Source organism: Bolinopsis microptera, chromosome 10 (assembly GCF_026151205.1).
Source record: "Bolinopsis microptera isolate Bmic1 chromosome 10, MBARI_Bmic_1.0, whole genome shotgun sequence".
Taxonomy (NCBI): Eukaryota; Metazoa; Ctenophora; class Tentaculata; order Lobata; family Bolinopsidae; genus Bolinopsis; species Bolinopsis microptera.
The window spans coordinates 559,349-579,394 of NC_087081.1; the positions used below are offsets into that span (position 1 = coordinate 559,349).

A 20,046-nucleotide genomic window follows, 5' to 3' on the forward strand; every position below is an offset into this window, starting at 1 on the left:
TGATCCTCCCCAGTCCTCTTCCTCCTCCCCTCCTCAGTCCTCCTCCTACTCCTCTTCCTCGTCCTCAGTCCTCCTCATCAGTCCTCAACAGTTCTCCTCCTCCCCAGTCCTCCTCCTCCTCCTGGGGCCTTTTCCTGGGTCCTCCTCCTGGGTCCTCCTCCTCCTGGGTCCTCCTCCTCCTCAGTCCTTCTCCTCGACTCCTCCTCCTCAGTCATCTTCCTCCTCTTCCTCCTCTTCCTCCTCCTCCTCCCTCTAAGTCATCCTCCTCAGCCATCCTCCTCAGCCATCCTCCTCAGTCCTCTTCCTCCTCAGTCCTCCTCAGTCCTCCTCCTGAGTCCTCCTCCTCCTCAGTCATCCTCCTCAGTTCTCCTCCTCCTAGGTCCTCCTTCTGGGTCCTCCTCCTCCTCCTGGGTCTTCCTGATGCTTCTCCTCCCTCTCAGTCATCCTCCTCAGTCATCCTCCTCAGTCATCCTCCTCAGCCATCCTCCTCAGCCATCCTTCTCAGCCATCCTCCTCAGTACTCTTCAGTACTCTTCAGTCCTCAAAATGTTTGTCCGCTAATGTCCACCAATGTCCGCTAATGTCCACCAATTTTTTATTTCAAAATTCAAATAAACTTTACATCAATGTATTACAGTTATATTCAATAAAAAGACCACAATATCTCCTGTGAAGCAAAAACATGGAAAAAGAGAGCTAGAAAAATATTCATGATACTCAACACTACCAGATTCAGCTGGAGTGAGAAACAATATGTAAAAACATCAAGGTAAAATTTATTTCGGCTGAACCAAAACACGGTGGTAAGACCATAATTACATTGGTGCCGACCCTACATAAAATCATTAATAAATAATCAAGAGAACAAATTTAAATGTATACGATACCTTCTTGCTATTACTCCACAAACTTACACGACATAACAACAAAATAACATAATTAAATAATATTATAATAAAACAATCTATAATCTAGCCACTCACGTACTGCGTGACGCGCTTGTCCATCCAAGTCCGCCAATGTCCGTCCGGGTCCGCCAATGTCCGTCCGAGTCCGCCAATGTCCGTCCGAGTCCGCCAATGTCCGTCCGAGTCCGCCAATGTCCGTCCGTGTCCGCCAATGTCCCAAAAAACACGTCCGTTGTCTCATAGAATCCAAAAAGGACAGGACATAGGCGGACATAGACGGACACGACACCCCCCCTATATTATTAATATCAGATTTATTTTTTGGAATACGGTAGCTGTACAAGTTTTTGATTATTCAAATATTCATTATAATTTCAACGATACATGAAACTATTTCTTTTTCTCAATTTTTCCTCAGTATAATCTGTGTTTACCAAGTAATTTACCAAGTTGAATTCACTGTAATTCTTATTTGATGCTAACATGGTATCCACAGCTAAGGATGAAAAGATAGAAAACATGACCTGATAACTACTTGTAAAGGTTAGTAACTAATAATAGATTATATAATATATAATAATTTATTATATAATATATAATAATAGATTATACAATATATAATAATATATTATATAATATATAATAATAGATTATACAATATATAATAGGGATAATAATATATATATTAATATATTTAAATATAATATAACACTGATCATATTTAGTTGCAATACTGGGGGAACTTATTATAATAGCTTTGAATATTATATTGACCTATTGCATTATCAATCTTTTCATAAAATATTAGTGATCCATGTTTTGCAACATTGTGACAAGTTGAATCACACCGCCCCTGGAAGAATGTACTATAATCCGAATTGTGTACATCATGATCACCATAAACATATTCTTACTACCTTGTATTAGCGCTACTTAGGGTACTTCTATATAATATAGTTTTAATGGAAATGTGCTTCAGCACTTTAACCAGATCATATAATATCATACTGATACAAAATATAACTAGAGTCGTTTCCACAGTCCATTTAAACCATAAATATTATGTCCTTAGTATAGTCTAAATTAATCACTTAAAGTAGATACCATATATTATATTCGCTGTCTGGTCAAAACGTTTGTCAATGATTAGCTTGCACAGTCTCTAAATGTTATTTCCTTGTGTAGATAATATGGTACTAAATCATTAAACTTGTTGCTTTTTTCGGCTGTGTTGTACTTTTGCTCTCTTTCATCAACGTTATGATCATTATGATCATTATCTGTCACATGCTTTAATATGGAACATGGCTCCAATAACCAGGAAGCAATTTCAGTTCATTGCTTGGATCCTCTTGCCGAAGATGTAGTTTCCATGCGCTCTAAGTCTGCGGAACCCTTGGGTAGGGCAAAATCACCAAGCAGTAGCAAATCTCACCGGACCAAGCGATACTCTGCTGCTGAAAGGCCGAAATTTCATTTTCATGATAGACAAAATTCTGAGGACAAAAAGGATCGCCGGAGAAGGCACTCTAGCTCTTCTAGAAAGAAGGAAATAACGACAGATGCGCCCGTTCACAAAGGATTCAAAACTCCAGATCCCATCAAAGAAAATGAAGCTGAATGCAAGCAAGATAGCCATAAATCATCTCAATCAGAAGAGCTACTGGAAAATGAAAAAGATAAAATGAACAATCTGACACCAGAGAAGGATCGCAGGAGAAGGCACTCTAGCTCATCAAGAAAGAAGGAATCAACCATAGATTCGCCGTTCCATAAAGAACCCAAAACTCCAGATCCCATTATAGAAAATGAAGCTGAGAGAAAGCAGGATCTTAATTCTGAAGAGTCAGTGAATGAAAAGCAACATGAGCAAGAGGTTACAAATGTGAAGCTTGAAAAACCTCTCACTTTATCTGCTGTCCACGAAGACTCTCCCCCTAGAACTACAGAAATCAAACCCGAGATAATCAAATTTAAAAAGGTTTCAAAGTTTGTCGAGGTATCTCCAAATGTTCGAAAAAACGACCACAAAAACGAAATTGTCAGATCCTCAAAACCTGCCAAGTTTGTTGTACTCCAGCACAAACAGAACGAGCCTGACAGCAAGAAAGAACCATCCAAGAAAGACTCTAAGAAGAAAGAAAAGAAAGCAAGCAAGTCAAAGAAAGTTAAAAAGAGGAGAAAGAGAAAAAGTTCGTCATCGTCCTTATCTTCTTATTCTTATTCAGATTCAGAATCGTCGATACTTCCATCAATGAAGAAATCTGTATCAAAGCTAGCGCTTTGTGAAGTCCCAGAATCAAGCAACCGACCTCCTCATGGTCCCCCTCCACCACCCCGACCACCTAGATCTGATCAAACCATGGATAGTCATGTCTACGAAAATTATCCGATTCACAAAAATGGGTCCAATGCTCCTGCCACATTGACAGCAGAAATTATCGAAACTCCAATCATCATACCATCACCTTTAAAACGGAAAAACTCAGATTTACGAGTTCCCCCTTCTCCGTCTCATTCCCCTTTGCTCAGGAGAAAGGAGTCAGTTGAGCTCCAGAAGAAAAGTCCAGAGAAAGAGTCCATGAACCCACAGTTTAAATTGTCACCAACAAAGCAAAAAAAAAGTAAAAATGATGCGAAGCTAGATCGACGGGTGTCTGTGGCTGCTAGTATATTTGGAGATGTTGTCAAAAGACGCCCTCCAACCCACCGTCATGTCGACAATCGTCCTAAAAACCCTCTTGAAGAAATTAAAACAAAAAACTTCAGCCTCAAGAGGACTTTTGAAGGGGGAGCTATAAATTTAGAGAAACCTGTACCAGGTTTAGGACGTGTTCTTGGAGAAGTGACAGTTATTAAGCCTCCTCGTCCGCTAAACCGTCGTCAATCAGCCCCACCAGGTTACCTAAGTATTAGACCTGAACCACCTGAAGAAGCTAACATTTTGGGTCAGATTAGTGGTGGAATTAAACTCAGGTCTGTTCCGAAACCCGTGGAATCTAGGATAGGACTGGGAAGAGTTATCGAAGATTCAACTCCTGATGATAATAACGACCTGCCCTCGATTCCAAGTGGCAAACAGAATAACTACTCTCGACTTCTCTCAGATATCAAGGAGATAGGTGATCAGATCGAGGAGGTATTTGATGATGTTGTGGATAAAGTTGTGAGTAAGGCCCAGACACCACCACCTCCTCCACGTCCTCCACCTACCAGCAACAAAAAACCTGGCATCTCTAAAGGTATTTCAATTTTAGATGAGATCAAGAGTCCTGCATTCAAACTTAAGAAAGTTCCTCCTCCACAAGTCAAGATCATCTTGTTACAGATACCGATCATCTTGGTGTCCCTAAAGCTCTTCACGCCGAAAAGAATCTCAAAACCTTCGGTATAAGTCCCGCTCTACGCCCCAAACTGACTTTATCCGCTGTTTCTACCCTAGATATTCCACCTGCCACTCCATCACCAGACGAAAAGGAGCCAGACTCTGTGTTTCCAGGTTACCAATCAAGTCTCAGATCTAAAGAAACTGTATCGTATGCCACTAAAACTGCTGCTATTCTCACCCCCTCGCCTATACAGAGTCCATCTCAATTTGTTGACGACATACCTGAAAACATATCCGATAATCTGCAATCTTACGTGAGTTACAAATACCAAGTGTTTCGTTTCAGTGGCCATAAAACCCGCTTTTGTCTTTCGTAAAATTGTTTACTACTTGACTACCATCACGTGACTACTACCATCACGTGACCATCACGTGATCAGTGTAGATCAGGTTATGAGTTGCAGGAGCTTGTATTCCCTTGAATGGTTGTATAATTGTATATTTGTACTGCTATTTGGAATGTCAATGTTACAAGTGAACGTGTTACATAGTACATACAATGTGACGTGATATAAAGGACTAATCTACCCTCATGAGGCTAACTCTCACGTAGTTAGGATGTTTCTCCTTCTCTCTCTCTCTCTCTCTCTCTCTCTCTCTCTCTCTCTCTCTCTCTCTCTCTCTCTCTCTCTCTCTCTCTCTCTCTCTCTCTCTCTCTCTCTCTCTCTCTCTCTCCCTCTCTCTCTCTCTCTCTCTCTCTCTCGCTCCCTCCGGTTTACTGGTTACCACTCTTAACTACCACACACTTAGCATACTCTTACCATATTACTGAGAAGTACCAGAGGATCCTGTACCACCACCACCAGTAGTCCGCTTCTACCACAAATAATTCGATCCGGGAGGGTAGTTAATTCAGTGTAAGTCAATTAATTTAGTATAAGTTAATTGTAGGAAGAAGCTGCTTGCAATGTCCTACACTTCCTGGTGCCATTGTATGGAGCGTTCTATAATGGACTTGTAGACTACATTCCTTACAACATTCCTTATAACTAACTTGGTAACTCTGGTAACCTGTTAACCCGGTAACCTGGTAACCTGGTAACTTTGTGATCTGTGGTAATAAGGTAGTGCTAATATACACTGTACAGGGACCTCACTACACTCACTACCTTACCTGAAACACTCATCTTTACACGATGTAAATCTAGTTTCTAGAAAGTTCACTGAACACGTGAATCTAGTTTCTAGAAAGTTCACTGAACACGTGAATCTACCTCGCTTCACTTTAAAAAGCACTCCTCACTAAACAGCACTCGGATATTAGAGAAATAAACCTGAGTTAATACTAGAAACCTCATATTTACCATTAGTACCCTCTCTCTAGCTGCCAAAGCAATATAGTGTTGAAAGTATTGCTACACACGCGTAACCTATACTAAACTGGGTACCCGTTAACTATACGTTAACTATACCTGTATAACTGTATACGTGTTTGTACGTCTAACCACTAAAAAGCTAGCTGTTTGTCCGGTACGAGGTATCGGCTGTCCACGTCAAATTGGTCCTTTGACTAAGTGGCCCACCTGCTAGATTGTCACACATTTTTCTATACTTCACCCTCTAATATCCTCTACTATCCTCTACTATCCTCTACTATCCTCTACTATCCTCTACTAAAGACTCAACTGTAACTGCCACCAAGTAACTAACAAATCTACAAGTCTACAACCTGTGATAAGCTGAATGTTCCCTTGCTTGTCTGCGCATACCTTAGTGCAAGAAATATAGGCGGCAAGAATATAAGGCGCTAGAAATTAAGGCGGCAAGAAATTAAGGCGATATTTTTTTCGGAAAAAATACGATTTTTGATCGCAAATTTGGTTATAGTTTTGGTCGAAATAGTGTCAATTTTATTCTTTTATCAGTCTATAAAGCATAGAAATCTGTTTAAAAATACGATATATTGGACATTGGTCACATAAAAACTAAATGGTGCATGCACATTATATTTATAGTGATTGCTGTTCTGTCGTCTAAGTTTATAATTTTAAATTAGGTAGACATCCACTACATCAGCAAACTGCAAGTCAATTGGTATATTCATTGCATTTGACAAAATGATAGTGCACATTCTGTACGCGGCAAGGAATTTTTATGTATGTATACTACATATCATCATTAAAATTAAAAATTATTTCTTTTTAAAATTAAAACTAATAACGAAATCGACATGTAAATTTAAAATAATAAAATCACACGAAAATTTCTTATGAAAAAATCGCAAGAAAAAAAATTAAGGCGGTTAGAAATTACGGTGGTCAGATATTAAGGCGGCAAGAAATTAAGGCGATTTTGTCAGAATCGCCTTAATTTCTTGCCGCCTATATTTCTTGCACTAAGGTACTCACATAGGAATCAAGCCCGCTAAATTGCACCAGTTAGAATCCTGTACATTCCCCCAATTCAGAGGTAATTAGGAAACACCAAGTTCTGCATGTTGCCGGGTAAAGTTGGAGTCACAGAAAACATATAACGTACGAGGGGAGCCTGTACGGGGTGGTATATTACTTGCTGCAGGCGGTGTCTGACAGAAATACGGGGTTAGACTGGGGTTATACTGGGGTTATACGGGGTTATACTGGGGTTATACTGGGGTTATACTGGGGTTATACTGGGGTTATACTGGGGTTATACTGGGGTTATACTGGGGTTATACTGGGGTTATACTGGGGTTATACTGAGGTTATACTGGGGTTATACTGGGGTTATACTGGGGTTATACGGGGTTATACTGGGGTTATACGGGGTTATACTGGATTATACGGGGCTATACTGGGGTTATACGGGGTTATACTGGGTTATACGGGGCTATACTGGGGTTATACGGGGTTATACTGGGGTTATACGGGGTTATACTGGGGTTATACGGGGTTATACGGGGTTATACTGGGTTATACTGGGTTATACGGGGTTATACTGGGGTTATACTACTACTAGGGGGGTGTTGTAACTTCTACTACTACTAGAACTACTACTATTATACTAGTACTAGTAGTTACTACAGGTTACTACAGCTCTGTATTACTAGTAGTATTAGTTACTACAGGTCACTGTATTAATACAAGTGGCAGTATTACAACTGGTCCAGGTAGTACGTGTCACCTAACAGTAGGCTGGTGTTGACTGAGCTAGAGCCTAGCTGTACTCTGTAGTGACTGTTACTCAACAGGGGTAGTGTGTGTTGTAGTGACTGTTACTCAACAGGGGTAGTGTGTGTTGTTGTGCACTGTAGTGACTGTTACTCAACAGGGGTAGTGTGTGTTGTTGTGCACTGTAGTGACTGTTACTCAACAGGGGTAGTGTGTGTTGTTGTGCACTGTAGTGACTGTTACTCAACAGGGGTAGTGTGTGTTGTAGTGACTGTTACTCAACAGGGGTAGTGTGTGTTGTTGTGCACTGTAGTGACTGTTACTCAACAGGGGTAGTGTGTGTTGTAGTGACTGTTACTCAACAGGGGTAGTGTGTGTTGTTGTGCACTGTAGTGACTGTTACTCAACAGGGGTAGTGTGTGTTGTTGTGCACTGTAGTGACTGTTACTCAACAGGGGTAGTGTGTGTTGTTGTGCACTGTAGTGACTGTTACTCAACAGGGGTAGTGTGTGTTGTTGTGCACTGTAGTGACTGTTACTCAACAGGGGTAGTGTGTGTTGTTGTGCACTGTAGTGACTGTTACTCAACAGGGGTAGTGTGTGTTGTTGTGCACTGCCAGCCACCTATCAGCAACTTACACGCACGCCTCTTAAAGTTGTAAACTTGTATAGGAAGGCTTAAAGGTTAGAAGTGTTGAACATACCTGCAAGGAAGGGTTTGAAGTGATCTAACATAGTGTCCAGGTTTATCATAGCGCTGAATGAGACATATTAGTACTGTGATATCAATATTATTACAATATTCAGTATAACCCATTTTATAAGATACCGTTAGAGAGGATCGCCTAGAAATCAGGTTAGCCCAGAAATGAGGCCAATACAATAGTGCATTGATCGTGCACGTGAACCATGACTAATATAGTTAACAGTGAGCATTACCGCACGTCATTCACACGTGATACACTGAGCAGGGTCACGTGGTGAACTTGTGCCTACGTGGTGAACTTGTGCCCACGTGGTGAACTTGTGCCCACGTGGTGAACTTGTGCCCACGTGGTGAACTTGTGCCCACGTGGTGAACTTGTGCCCACGTGGTGAACTTGTGCCCACGTGTCAGTCAACTAATGTCGGTCTTGCTGCTGCACTTGGGGAGCCGACTTGTACAATCACAATTCAATTGTATCTCACTTTATACTTGCGTTGTAAAGACAATGTAATCCGTGTAGAGAGAGAGCTTTGTGTGTTACAACAGCGTTTAATATTCTAATATTAACCGGAATTATAGATCCATAATGTTTGCTGTAACAAGTACTGTGAAGTGCATGTATAACCTAGATATATCTACATATTGTAACATACACATAACTGCATATTTTAACTCTGATAGTGCGCCCTGGGCATTTTCCTCAGAATTAACGTTCACGTCCGGTCTTGTTATAAAATGTAACAGTATGATTGAGATATAATAGCGTTAAAGTTATTTAAAGAACTGCTGTGCTTTAATTTTTGCCGCTATTTAAAATTCTGAATCCAATTTTTTAAGTGAATAAAAAACCCGTCCAAATTAGGCAGTTGCTTTAGCGACCTGTATTTTAATATTAATGAAAATTTCGATGGCTTCTTTCTCCCTTTTCTTTCCTGGGTCACGTTTTTGTACTTGCAAGCTGCAGCTTTACAATAAACCGTTTACACTATAATATTGTAACCATTAAATGCAATATGCACTGGTAAAATTCTGTCAACTCACACTCTCAAACACTTCTCCGAGACAAATAAAAATACCTAATCTCCAGTAATCCTACACGATCTATACTCAGCTCAAACTAGGATCTGAAAATACTCCTCCGGATATTTTATATATAGATATATATATGTTTACACTATAGTCGGTGGAGATATATGATGATATATTATCCAGTAGTCATGTTTAACACTAGGACTCAATTACCGTTAATGAACTGATGACATGGAAGGGCTCACAGTTCTACTGATTCAGCTGGACTACTGTGTGTGTGTGTGTACACTTTGAAACCGTAACTTTCCGAGGAGGGTGGAAGTGTGTTGTGTGGATGTTGTAAGTTTTGGAAATTTTATGAGCTGTGGTCGGTATTCAGTAATGAGTCTTCCTGTAAAGTACATCTAAAGTACATACTACATACTATCTACTTATCATTCCTCTTGAAATGTCTGTGCTGAGCTGCTTTGGTGCGTGTGTGTGTGTCACAAAGAAAGCAAACAAAAAGCTGTTTAATTTAGCTCGATAATGTAATTATAACATCTACACAGGAATAGTTTTAAGTAGCGGGTAGGTACGTGACTATGTAAGTCACGTACTTTGCAGACGAACATCACGTACTTTATACAACTACTGAACTCTGAGTATAACCATACACCCCCGCTATCCCACTATCCCACTATTATACCAGAACCCCACATTTTATCTACACATTATAGATCTGATATTGATATCATTACTTGTCTAGGTTTAGTTACCAAGGACCTTGGTCCAAGGTAACTAGATTATGCTGTGTAGCAGATGGGTATATTGATTAAATATTTCGAATATTTCCGGACTGGGTAGTTTTCCTCAATTTCAGTGTCTGGCTTGGTTCTTTTTACGTTGATAGAAATGTGATTTTAAAACTTTTTTCTAGTAATTTGAGGTGTCATCTTGGTATGGTTTGAGAATTAGTCAAGGTTGCGAATTCTGTCTCAGAATCATTGGGCATTATATACATTATACATGGACGTGCGACGTGTCACAAAGATACGAAATACCAAAAGTGAAAGAGAAATTGAGACGGTCATCTATCAGATCAGGTGGATCTTGAGTAGTTAGAGTAACTATGGGCGTGGCTGCCCCGCGGGCACTGTTTGGCGGTTGGGGTCCGGGACCCTCTCAAAAGTTCGGTCACCGGTCCTAGTTTGTTGGTCAACTGCTATCTCGAAAACAAGTTTCACAAAAAAATCAGGGTGAACCCCCAGATACCTATAATCTATATTATATTCCACTCTCAATTTCACCTTCACATTTGTCTGTTTATTATTACGTTATAATTATCATATTATGTACGTGATACTCCTTAATTGGTGTTGAAAACTAATTAAGTAAAGAGAGACAATCTCTTAATTGTTAATGAGATAAATTGTGCAGATAGTTTATTCGGTTGGAAGAATGTATTAATTGTATGTGTGGCACATATCTTGGAACCGGCATATTATCTGGAATCATCAACTCATATCTACTCTTGTTGACTTTTAAGTTTTATTACTACATTCTTGAGTACTGAGTAGTGCCAGAATTCCTGTCCTCAATTATGAATACTGAGTACTGTTATCAAAGGAATTTACCGTCTTGGCAATGGGTACAGGAATGCTGTGATACTATCCCGAGGGTACGTTGCTCCGTTATATTCTTCACCAAATACACTGAAAAGACTTCATTTTAAAGACACTCTACACAGCTTTTTGTGACGAGAGCTTGATGTGATCCTACAACGTGAAATCAGTCTAATATTTCACGTAAGAATTACTCATCATCTTTACCTCTTTAAGGTGCTGGATAATGATAATATGTTCGATTGAAAATGTGATTTAACTATTTCGCATTTCTCCACTAGACATCGGTGCTCTCATTTCCATATTTGGCTGTTGATTATATAAGCGGAATGAAAAATCCTATATTACTGTAATTGGAAATGGTATGCCACGTAGTTTCTATTTTCTCGGTTGTGAGAAATCCCCTGAGAATGAACGCTGGAATTTGTAGTTTCTATAAAAACTTACTCTATTGAATATGTTCATAATTACTGAACAATGAACATCGTGTATAATATCCCCATGGGGCTTAGAAGCTTTACATGAATACATTCCTTTCTAGCATTTTCCTATACCAATTTAATATCCGTTGAGTCTTTCGTAAGTACGGAATCTAGTTCCCCTTCCAAAACTCTATGTAGTTCTCTTTCCCAACCATTGAAACTGATAATTAATAATTCATGTTTTGTACAAAGTTTTCCGATCACATGCTAAGTATGAGTAACTGTAAATTGCATGACAAAAAAGTCGTTGTAACATTATGTTATATAGGTCAACTTGCCTACTTAATGAACATAACGCTACATTTACAATGAACATATTATGTCTTCATATGGGCCGATTGAAAGGTTGGTTGTAAAGTCGACTGGACAATACCAAACAAGGTCAATACAATTTGTGGATTCTTTTCCCCGTTTTAATGTATAACATGTATTACATTATATATATGTACAAAGTGTAGGAAAATTAGTAACCTTGTTTTCCTTACCGCTGCTACTGTAAATATAAAGCAGTGAAAACTTTGCTTCTTTGCCCTACCCTCCAATCAAACTGTAACTAAAACTCCCAATTTCTTTGATCGGCCGTGAACCACCACCCCACCATTAGTGACCATATATAATTAACAATGTTCCCGCCAATTCTCCCTCCACTACCAAGGTTTCAACCCTGACAGTTAATGTTAACAGCTCACTACGGTTTGAAATCACAAAAATACAAAATATCACCGTGCTGCAATAAAACTCTGTACACATCATTAATCTCTCTTTATATTTATAATCGAGCTACATTATATACAACTGCACGTACTGCATTATACAAATGCACGTACTGCAGTGGAGAGCACACAAGTGTGTTTGTTATACCAACCACTCCTATTTTAACTTCACCCCCACCTCATGACAAATTATGCACTTCGTACTACACAGTACACAATATAGACTGTGTTGGTGGTATCAAGGAAACCTCCGAACCTCCACAACCGGTCTATTTATAGTGCTACCCTGGGGAGGGGGATGTTATTATGGGACTCAATGCAGCATGTTTATAAGTGCTACCCTGGGGAGGGGGATGTTATTATGGGACTCAATGCAGCGTGTTATAAGTGCTGCCCTGGGGAGGGGGATGTTATTATGGGACTCAATGCAGCGTGTTTATAAGTGCTACCCTGGGGAGGGGGGTGTTATTATGGGACTCAATGCAGCGTGTTTATAAGTGCTACCCTGGGGAGGGGGGTGTTATTATGGGACTCAATGCAGCGTGTTTATAAGTGCTACCCTGGGGAGGGGGGTGTTATTATGGGACTCAATGCAGCGTGTTATAAGTGCTACCCTGGGCCCAGGTCAAGATTAGTTTGAAATGGTCGCCTATGGCGTTTTTGATGGTCGTTTTTACACACTCGGCCTCGCCAGCCTTCGGCTGGCTCAGCCTCGTGAGAGTGATATCAGTCTCGGTGTGTCTATCATAAACAATTAAACTTCAAGTTAATTGAGTAGTCGTGAAATGAGACGACATGTCTTCAGTTTCACGACTAATGGTACATTATTACATTCAGAAACTTATTACTAGGCAGTGAGTGCGTTTGATAAACTGGCACAGTAAGTGATATATGTCATATGATACCGATGGTTAAGTGTCAGTATTATTAGTTTCTCCAGAGGGATCCGGGAGGGAGGTGAGTCTAGCCACGTGCAGGGGAGCAAGCTTCGTATCCTAGAATCATCTAGAGTATAACAGTGCTTAGTGTATCCATTGAAATAATTACCAGATGAGTATGAAATTGTAAATTTTGAAATTAGATAAAAAATTTCTGATAATTCTTTGATTTATTTGAAACGCAAGGATATATTTTTCAAGCAGTTTATATAGTCCACCACCATGTTCAAACATGCGCCCCTCAACTCGTTATATCGATTGAGGGCCACGTTTTGGTACATCAGTATACTGTTTGATACGTCACTCTAGGAGTGACTTCTGCATTATGTTGATATTTTGTGTGCGACTTGTGAATCTGAAGCTTGCTCTAGACATGTCGCTTGTAAGCAAACGATATTAATTGTTAATGCTACAACGTCCAGGCGAAATGTAACAACTGTGAAACCGAATGGTGAGTTGTAATACATTGCGGGAGCAAGCAAATTGAAAATGCACTTATAAAGTACTGTTGGTGTTTACACTAGCACTGTGGTCTTAGATGATTCTAGGATGCAAAGCTTACTTCACCTAGAACATATGAGTTCCCTGTATGTGGCTGGACTCACCTCCCTCCCACTTGCACTGTTCAAGATGATTTCATGAGCACATCCTGGGAATTAAAAGGTAATTATGGTAAAGGATAATGACAGCTGTAGCTACAATATTAAATTGATTTGTGAAAATCGGTCGATGTGAAGCTTCCTTAAGCCAAACCCTAATAATACTGTACCACTCGAACTTCGAGAATTTTCTAAATGAATCTAGACTAAAGGAACCAACTTGAATCCATACAATTTTGAATGCTAAAGTTTAAAATACCGCTTTATATTATCACCATTCACCAGACACTATAGCTGGAGAGGGATTGTTTGTCCCAGTTTTGGTCGTCACCATGACAACTGAACTTGTTTTTACAGAATTGCGGATTTATATAGTAAATTTGGTCAAATCGGGCGACCAATTTTAACTAGCTAGATTTGGCGCCAAATTTAAAATATGGTCGTTCAGTCGCCATACGACCAAAAAAAACTAGCGCGGCACTTGCTAGATAGTTAAAATATGGTCGTTCAGTCGCCATACGACCATAAAAAACTAGCGCGGCAGAAAAACTATTTATTTGCTAATTGGAAATTATTTGCGTGTGAACGACCAATTATTGGTCGTATGGAACTAATAAAAACAAAAGTTTGATACATCAAACTGGGCAATCTTGTGTGATTGGTCGGCTTGGAGATGGCTAGATAGTTAAGGATCTTGACCTGGGACCCTGGGGAGGGGGATGTTATTATGGGACTCAATGCAGCGTGTTATAAGTGCTGCCCTGGGGAGGGGGATGTTATTATGGGACTCAATGCAGCGTGTTGCTTCTTCATAATACTGCTCCTTCATAATATTGGGTGTTGTGGTGCGCGCATTGTGTATAATTGATAAGCAGGGTATCTATTAAAAAACCATAACTTTTAACTCGAATGTACAAAAATATATATCTTAATTACATCATGACTCGCACAGTTCACTGACTTTAACCGAAGTGCCATGACTGTCAAATGACCGTCAAGGTGCCATGATCTGTGTAGTAGACTACCCGTCTGGATATCAGTCAGACAATCTAATTTAGTCTATAACTCTATTAACCTATCTACGTAGAATAGCCACTATCTAGTCTGTAGGTTTGTCTGGCAAGTTTTACTTCAGTAGTACTGTATATGATGACGGTTTTTATTGGTTTATGCCCTATAGTCTATACTATGCCAAGACATACTATGAGTTATATAATGGACTGCGTGCTCCCGATTTAGAGCACATTGAATCATAGGATATAATGGTCCCTAGAGTAAATGGTATTGTTTGTAGAACCTGTACAAGTGTTATTAGGTCATGCTTGGGTCTGTAATGATTCTATACCGATTTCAACAAATGAATTGAAAGTGCAATACTGAATATGGTGATGTAATAAAATATTACTTAGTGTTTTGTTTCGTAATGCATCCGACTTGAATCCTTTCTTAATTATTCCGGATGTTGTGACAGATTCCTGTTAGATTGACAAATACGTCATGACTTGAGTTCAAACTCTTCAAACATTACAGAAGGTACAGCAATGATACAATTATACACATCATGGCCACAGTCAGTAGCATCCAAATTGGTGTACCGGACTCTTTCCCACTTAACTCAAGTTCTCGTGGTGTACCGGACTCTTTCTCCACTTAACTCAAGTTCTCGTGAACTCCTAATCACGTGACCACACACACACACTCACACTCACCTCGTGTACTCTGAATGTGTAACATTTCCAGCAGACAATCATCATATTATCATTACATGCTCCTTTATAATATCGTTTGATAACACACTAATCAAGCGATAATTTCAAATTGGACGATGATTACACTGCTTTCCAATCGTATAATTTCCCCTACATCGCACAGTTGTAATATAATTATACCTTCCACAGAAAGCCTGAGTATGACTTAACGGGACAAATATATTGTACAAATTAAGCAAAACTTTTAATTAAAAGTCAAGTTCTGAGTCCCCGTTCGATTGTCCTACACGTTTTACAACACTTACTGACGTAACCAAACCTAGCAGTTTTGCCAGGCTAGTAGATGAAGTGATTATTCGCTCCTTCATGATACATGCGCCCCTTCATAATAATACTACATATTGATTGTGTAAGATATGTCTGCTTTGTAACTGGAGATGACGAGAGGGTACACGTAGATGGACCGTGTAGATTATCTTTACTATCGTATCCTGTAAGTCCTGTATATTAGGAAGTATTATTGTACATCCGGGGGGCTCAGATTCCGAGCAGCAGGTTACACTTCTGGGAGTGCTCCTTCATAATACTACACTTCTGGGATTATCATAGTGATATATGTAATATGTATGTGTGTATATTAGGATGCTATAAATGGGGACTAACTTGCCATCCCAATAAATGTTATAGATTTGTAGTGTTGTAATTAGTTTAAACACATGTGTGTGTGAGTAAAGATGGTTGATATGTTGCCAAGATTTGGAATCTGATTTGTGATGTCAGATATAATATATTATGCGGCTTTCTCTTAGGTGTTCAGAGTAATGTTTCAGTTCCATATTATACTGAATACATGTGTTGATTTGTGGCTGTGAAATAAGTTTAACGGAAGGGCTGAATGAATTATCCAAGAACTACAGGTTTAACGCACATTTACAGATTTAAAATGAGCATATATTCAATAACATTTATTATAGAATAACATTTCCCCCGCCCGCAACAAATAATTGTACGTGTAATCCCTCTCAGCTCCTCTCTCCAAGCTGGCCTACATTCCTGCACAACGTGATCTCCTCAACTGATTAGGTCATGTAACTCTTCAATTAGACACCCTAACTTACACCCCTCCACAATATCCACTGTGTCCAACGACCATCTACCACATGCCTTTAACATAATAATAAGCAGTGTTATCGATAACAAATATGTGGACCTCCATAACCTACATGCCCATGGCGTTGACACACGTAATTGGTGTTCAGCTTTCAGCTGTTAGACTTTAGGGTGCACATCTGGTAGAAAGTAACATGGTTAATGTGCTCCTTCATAATTTCATTAATTGCAATAAATGAGGAGGGATATTGACAGACTGGATTGCTTTATTTTGGAATGTCCTGGCTGTCGATATTATAATTTCGCACATTCTTGATGACCTTATATTTTAGTTGTTGAGATAAATAGGCACGAAAATTGTAGTCGAATGTTAAAATTTGACTAAAATATTTGCTCACTGCAATATAAACGTTTGGTGCTCCCTGGCCCCAAAACATGACGCCTACACTAATGATCCCGGGTACGTGACCCAGATTTTCGCTCCGTGTTTGGTATGTCTGGCACGACAGGTTTTGGCAGGCGACATATTTGTTTATAATAAAATGTTGGATATTTACTAAATATTTAAATGAATGTTTGGAATTTAAAGTTGAACGTTATTGTCCAGAGATAACTATCACTACTCACGATCAAGTTTCGTGATAACTTGATAAGTAAGCAGACGCTAGACAAAGTTGTAGCTGTGCTAAGAGATATGTATCTGTGCTAGGAGATATATCATCAGGGGATACAAGTGTGACTTGATCATTCCTTAGGATTATTAATGTGTGATTTGTATTATCACATACCAAGTGTTATCACATACCAAGTTTAATCACATATTATAATAGTTACGCGAATATGTTTTATTTGTGAAATCCTCCCGCTCGTACAAATGGTAGAACTGAGATTGCCATGAAATGCATACTTTCTCTATACAATCCCATACAACCTGTCAATGTTACAAGAAGTTACCTAGTTTTTAACATTGAAGTATAGCAAACACATGTTTCGAGAAGTTTTCTGCTGTTAAACATATTAGTGTAACTAACACTGTTAATATTTCAGCTGGCAGGACATGAGAACGGTCTGGAGAGTGCGGCTTCCGCATCAAAACAACTCGCTCTTCAAAACCTTATCTTAAATGGCAGCCGTCGTACTGAGGTAGAGCACTACTTGGCGCTTTCCTCCTTTTTCCCTTGCTCTTTTCCCCCTTTTTCTTTAATCAGTCCCTTCTTCCATACTCTCGTACCTTATTCTTTGTTCCATTTCCCTTGTCTCTCTTATCCCTTAGAATACACCCTTTATCGAGGATTGCTCTCAACAAATAAGATATAATTACATGCTCTCACCCCTTTAAACTTTGACAATTGGGAGAGTGTAAACATAAAATAGCGCTCACATTATATTCCTTTTAAGTTTAATGCAATATTCAGTGACTTAACATCCATGTTTGAAATGGCACATGTAAATTTAGCCCTTATTTAGACCGAGGTCCGTGAAAATTCGCAATGTCATATTGAGTCGTCCCTTTGACATTGCGTATTACAAAGCTGAAAGCAATCTATATTACTTTTAACTTTCAGAGCGTATCAATCGAGACACTACTGGATGTGTTTCTGTTACTCTTCAGGGAATGCGAGGGTAACATCAAGAATGACAAGAACATGGAGATATTTGTGCAGAACAGTAAGTTTTAAGATTATTATCATATTATGTTGGCCATTAGTTTCTGTTAAGCAAGTCATCGACAAATTGACGGCAATCAAGCATGTTGACCTGTTTATATTACTTGTTAATATCGGGAACATTAGAGAGAACGCGCGCGCCAGAAACTAGTTGATTTTGTTCCGACTTCAATGTAAAGTTTGATAGTTAGCACTCACAAAAGCTCGCGACAGCGCGCGCGCAAAATTATTGACTGAGAACGTTTACGCTGATTCATTATTCATGACACATTCAGATAAAACTGACCAAGTATCAACCCAACAAAGCGACTATAGAAGTTCTAAATCTTCACATTTTCAGTGAAACCATTCTACGATAAAATCACGAAGCACTGTTTCTGTCAGGCTGATTTCGATACCTTGGCTGTCATTGGAAGAGGTGCATTTGGAGAGGTAAAATCCGCTATTTTTGTCTGCAAAGTTACCATGCACAAATTAGCCAAATGCTAAATAAGGCTACGATTCCTCACCTACCTGATGAATTTATCCACTCCTATTACATAAGGACCTTCTTTATTTGAGACAACATAATCCTGGGTATTATTTGTCCCCTAAAGTCTATAATGTTATCCACATTTAACATGTATGTTAGGTATTAATCTTTAACATTTTTCATAATCCAGGTCCGTGTGGTGCGAATGAAGACCAGCCAGAAGATCTATGCGATGAAAGTGCTGAACAAGTGGGAGATGTTGCGCCGTGAACAGTCTGCTTGCTTTAAAGAAGAGAGGGACGTACTGGTGTTCGGTGATAGGAACTGGATTACTCAACTACACTACACATTCCAAGATGAAACCAACCTGGTATGTTGCATACTGATCGTTCTTATGATCAATGAATATCTAGACATATGAGAAGGAACATAGTGCTTACATACTCGGTGTATCTTGAAAAAAAGACCTCACATTTACAAATTGGTAATGGGCTGCTAACCTTTAACAAACACTCTCTCAGTACCTTGTAATGGACTGCTAACCTTTAACAAACACTCTCTCAGTACCTTGTAATGGGCTGCTAACCTTTAACAAACACTCTCTCAGTACCTTGTAATGGGCTGCTAACCTTTAACAAACACTCTCTCAGTACCTTGTAATGGGCTGCTAACCTTTAACAAACACTCTCTCAGTACCTTGTAATGGGCTGCTAACCTTTAACAAACACTCTCTCAGTACCTTGTAATGGGCTGCTAACCTTTAACAAACACTCTCTCAGTACCTTGTAATGGGCTGCTAACCTTTAACAAACACTCTCTCAGTACCTTGTAATGGGCTGCTAACCTTTAACAAACACTCTCTCAGTACCTTGTAATGGGCTGCTAACCTTTAACAAACACTCTCTCAGTACCTTGTAATGGGCTGCTAACCTTTAACAAACACTCTCTCAGTACCTTGTAATGGGCTGCTAACCTTTAACAAACACTCTCTCAGTACCTTGTAATGGCTGCTAACCTTTAACAAACACTCTCTCAGTACCTTGTAATGGGCTGCTAACCTTTAACAAACACTCTCTCAGTACCTTGTTATGGGCTGCTAACCTTTAACAAACACTCTCTCAGTACCTTGTAATGGGCTGCTAACCTTTAACAAACACTCTCTCAGTACCTTGTAATGGGCTGCTAACCTTTAACAAACACTCTCTCAGTACCTTGTAATGGGCTGCTAACCTTTAACAAACACTCTCTCAGTACCTTGTAATGGGCTGCTAACCTTTAACAAACACTCTCTCAGTACCTTGTAATGGCTGCTAACCTTTAACAAACACTCTCTCAGTACCTTGTAATGGGCTGCTAACCTTTAACAAACACTCTCTCAGTACCTTGTAATGGGCTGCTAACCTTTAACAAACACTCTCTCAGTACCTTGTAATGGGCTGCTAACCTTTAACAAACACTCTCTCAGTACCTTGTAATGGGCTGCTAACCTTTAACAAACACTCTCTCAGTACCTTGTAATGGGCTGCTAACCTTTAACAAACACTCTCTCAGTACCTTGTAATGGGCTGCTAACCTTTAACAAACACTCTCTCAGTACCTTGTAATGGGCTGCTAACCTTTAACAAACACTCTC

General features: G+C 39.4%; 3 protein-coding genes across 3 annotated transcripts in view; all 3 read left to right on the forward strand.

The window, feature by feature from the left end:
* LOC134821779 (uncharacterized) overlaps window positions 1–20,046 on the forward strand; it is a 474,787-nt gene that overhangs the window by 175,933 nt on the left and 278,808 nt on the right. The window lies entirely within an intron of this gene.
* On the forward strand, window positions 2,156–5,289 carry LOC134822161 (serine/arginine repetitive matrix protein 1-like). Its single transcript, XM_063833068.1, has 3 exons — window positions 2,156–4,150; window positions 4,237–4,550; window positions 5,188–5,289. The coding sequence occupies exons 1-3, from the start codon at window positions 2,206–2,208 to the stop codon at window positions 5,287–5,289; spliced, it is 2,361 nt and encodes a 786-aa protein (XP_063689138.1). The 5' UTR covers window positions 2,156–2,205.
* LOC134821696 (serine/threonine-protein kinase MRCK alpha-like) overlaps window positions 17,844–20,046 on the forward strand; it is a 36,559-nt gene continuing 34,356 nt past the window's right edge. The window contains 3 exon segments of the mRNA XM_063832406.1: window positions 17,844–17,942; window positions 18,282–18,373; window positions 18,604–18,783. Of these exon segments, the coding sequence (XP_063688476.1) occupies window positions 17,921–17,942; window positions 18,282–18,373; window positions 18,604–18,783 (294 nt within the window). The 5' untranslated portion in view covers window positions 17,844–17,920.

Excerpts from the sequence above, each read along its gene's own strand:
- LOC134822161 (XM_063833068.1), top strand. The coding sequence starts at position 2,206 with ATGGAACATGGCTCCAATAACCAGGAAGCAATTTCAGTTCATTGCTTG. Across the intron at positions 4,151-4,236 it reads AAAACCTGGCATCTCTAAAG|ATACCGATCATCTTGGTGTC; the intron begins GTATTTCAATTT and ends ATCTTGTTACAG. Across the intron at positions 4,551-5,187 it reads CCGATAATCTGCAATCTTAC|GAAGAAGCTGCTTGCAATGT; the intron begins GTGAGTTACAAA and ends AGTTAATTGTAG.